At 49.3% G+C, this 2,774-nt stretch overlaps 1 protein-coding gene across 1 annotated transcript in view; it reads right to left on the bottom strand.

The window, feature by feature from the left end:
* The window catches only part of ADAMTS3 (ADAM metallopeptidase with thrombospondin type 1 motif 3), a 62,152-nt gene that overhangs the window by 53,115 nt on the left and 6,263 nt on the right, over positions 1-2,774 (bottom strand). Inside the window, exon 6 of the mRNA XM_031063659.1 lies at positions 2,051-2,078. Within this exon, the coding sequence (XP_030919519.1) occupies positions 2,051-2,078 (28 nt within the window). The remainder of the gene's footprint in view (positions 1-2,050; positions 2,079-2,774) is intronic.

Below are 2,774 nucleotides of genomic sequence, written 5' to 3'. Positions count from 1 at the left end.
TGCCCAGAAAGAAAGAGAAGACAAGAAAGGGGGACAGATTTCTTGAGAATTCCCACTCAGTTCTGCAATTGAAAAGGGATGAGGCTGTGTGGGATCTGGAGATGGTAAGCTGGATGAATGAAAGCAAGGAGAGAGGCTGATGTAGGACACCTCTCTGGAGTCCTCATTCCTCTACTTCACTGTCACCTGTCCCAGGAATGCAGACAGCTCAAGAGATGGTTGGTGTGGTGCTTTTTGCAGCCTCTGCACAGCTCCAGGTGTTTTGCAGGTGCTTCCTGCAGGCAGTGGGGCCCAGCAGAGTTGTGCCACAGGTGTCTCCCAGAAGTGGCACTGAGCAGGGACAGACCTCTGCTGTGTGGGAGGCCAAGGTGCAGCACAGCATCAGCACCTTCAGGCTGAGTGACACACAAGGACTCCCTCCTGACAGCTCCCAGGCACTGCAGTGCTCTGTGCATCAATGCAGGCAATTAAGTGTGCTAACTTGCTATCCCTGTGATGATGTCTAACAAAAATAAACCCCTAGGTGCCTTAATTTCCCTAGGCGACTTTTCAGGCTACAAGAAAAGATCAGCTGCTGTCAGAAGCCAGCCCTGGGCCAAGTCAAAATACACACCACCAGTGCAAAGCAATACTTTATGGGACTCAGAAGTAGGACAGTGCATTTGCAGGTTTTACCTCCAAGTCGTTATTACAGCTCTCAGCTGAGTAAGCCATGGTTTGAAGTTGTGGCTGCCACATGCCTGGAATGGGGCTGGGTTGGAAGGGGCTTGGAGTGACCTAGGATAGTGAAAGGGGTCATTGCCCGTGGCCAGGGGTTTGGAATGAGATGATCATACAAGTCCCTTCCAACCCAAATAATTTTGGGATTCTATGGTTCTGTTCTTTTTGAATCAGAATCTATAGGATCATATTCAGCCCCAAATGTTCCTGACTACAGCAGTGCCAGGGCTGTGGAAGAAAGGAGGACAAAAAGTTATTTCCCAGATTCCGGAATTTTGCCTGATGTACTGTGTAATTTAAAAGACACATTACCATATAGCTTATGGTTTCTGAAATTCAAATACAATCCATTTCTCATGGAAAGGACTAGAAATAAAAGACAGGATCAGCATACCACTGGAAAAACCGTCTGTTTGCCAATTAGCTTTAAATCTACCTCGCTGTCTCTGTTCCCATTATTCACTGATCACGGCAGAAACCAACCTAAGCCCAGAAGCTCACAGTGCCAGAACTGAAGTTGAGACAAGACCTCCAAAATTCACAGAAATGCCTGAAATTTTTTTCTGAACAAAAGCTGCACCAAAACCTTAGGGCTAGATGTCCAACAACAGCTGGAGCAGAACTGCCTGGGGTCCATTCCCATCGCAGAAGAGCTCCAGAGAGCACTCATGTGCAGGGACACACACTCAGTACTGGGATGGTCAAAGACTCATTTCACACTGGCTAAGGGAAGGAGCACATAGAATGGCATTCCCTGCCACTAATGCCCTGGGAATGCCATCTTCCACATCCTTCCAGTACCTCTTCCATCCTGTGGAGCACCCAAGTGCCAGTTACTCTAAATGAACACAGATCTCCTGGAATTTACACTGTAGGTGCATCCTCCCAACTAAAGGAAGCTTCCTGTCTTTGGGAAGAGTCCTAGAGGCTGAAGTGTCACTAAGAAGCACCTCGTGGGCACACAGAGGCACATTTCCCTTCAGCTCCCTCATGTGCCACTGACCCTGAACTCACTGCACAGCACCTTCTTACCCAGGTCTATCAGTTTACAAGGCAACAGTGAGCAGCCACAGATTTTATAACTTTGACTGGTTTGTATTTCAGAAGGGAAGCACAGACACATAAAAATGCAAAACCGCAGCACGAGAGGACATGCAAATTCAAGCCGTGCCACGTCACTGCAACTACAAACCCTTCTGGGTGGCAGTGCTGTGGGGTGCACAGGGAATGCTTGCCTGCATACAGATCACTTCTCCAGAAATCACTACTCTTTGAGGTAACTTCTTTTATTTCTGTCTTGATAGCAGGAATAATAGCTAAAAAGACTTACCTCTTTGGATCTGCTGTTCTTTACCAGCCTGCAGAAGGGAGAAGAAACACATGCACAAAGTTGTTAGTGTAATTACTATGCAATGGGGAATGGCAGAAGGCTGAAAAATCACTTGGTCTGTTCTGCACTATTTTATATGTTTCTTCATTTGGTTTCCAGGGATGGTAGTTCTTCCTTAACTGAATAAACAGCTGTTCCCCCAATATACTAACAGAGACCACAGCAAGTTTAACAGAAATAGAGCTGCTAAGCAATCCTGATTCTGAATGATCCGTTCTATACGTTGTGACACTGTGCCAAAAAGTAAGTTTGGTGGCCAAAGAGGGGATTTAACAACAGGAGAGCGATGAGCTCCGAGAAGCACGGGTGCTAGGGCAGAGAGGAAGCAGTAAGCTGACAGCTCTTTGTATCTAGGCTAGAGAATAGCAAAGCCAACTGGACCACAGTGACCGCAGGGACGGTGGCAGTCATCCGAGCGTGGTCAGCTCACTGCCGGCTTGGTATTTGCTCTTGCCAGGCACAGGGGACCTAGGGGCAGAGGATCCAGAAGGAAGGGACCCAGGGGCTGCCGCTGCGGGATCCAGCCCGGGCCGGGGATGCTGTGTCCGGTCCCAGGCTGCTTGGATGCAGCGGTCTGCAGCACGGCAGAGAGAGGAGAGCCGCCCGTCCATCCCAGCCTCTCCTCGCCCCGGGCCGGTACCGCCCGCCGACCCCGGGGCCCCGG

The sequence above is a fragment of the Geospiza fortis genome, unplaced genomic scaffold (assembly GCF_000277835.1).
Source record: "Geospiza fortis unplaced genomic scaffold, GeoFor_1.0 scaffold909, whole genome shotgun sequence".
Taxonomy (NCBI): Eukaryota; Metazoa; Chordata; class Aves; order Passeriformes; family Thraupidae; genus Geospiza; species Geospiza fortis.
The sequence above is the reverse complement of the archived record's forward strand: the minus strand, read 5'-3'. Positions and strand labels throughout refer to the sequence as shown.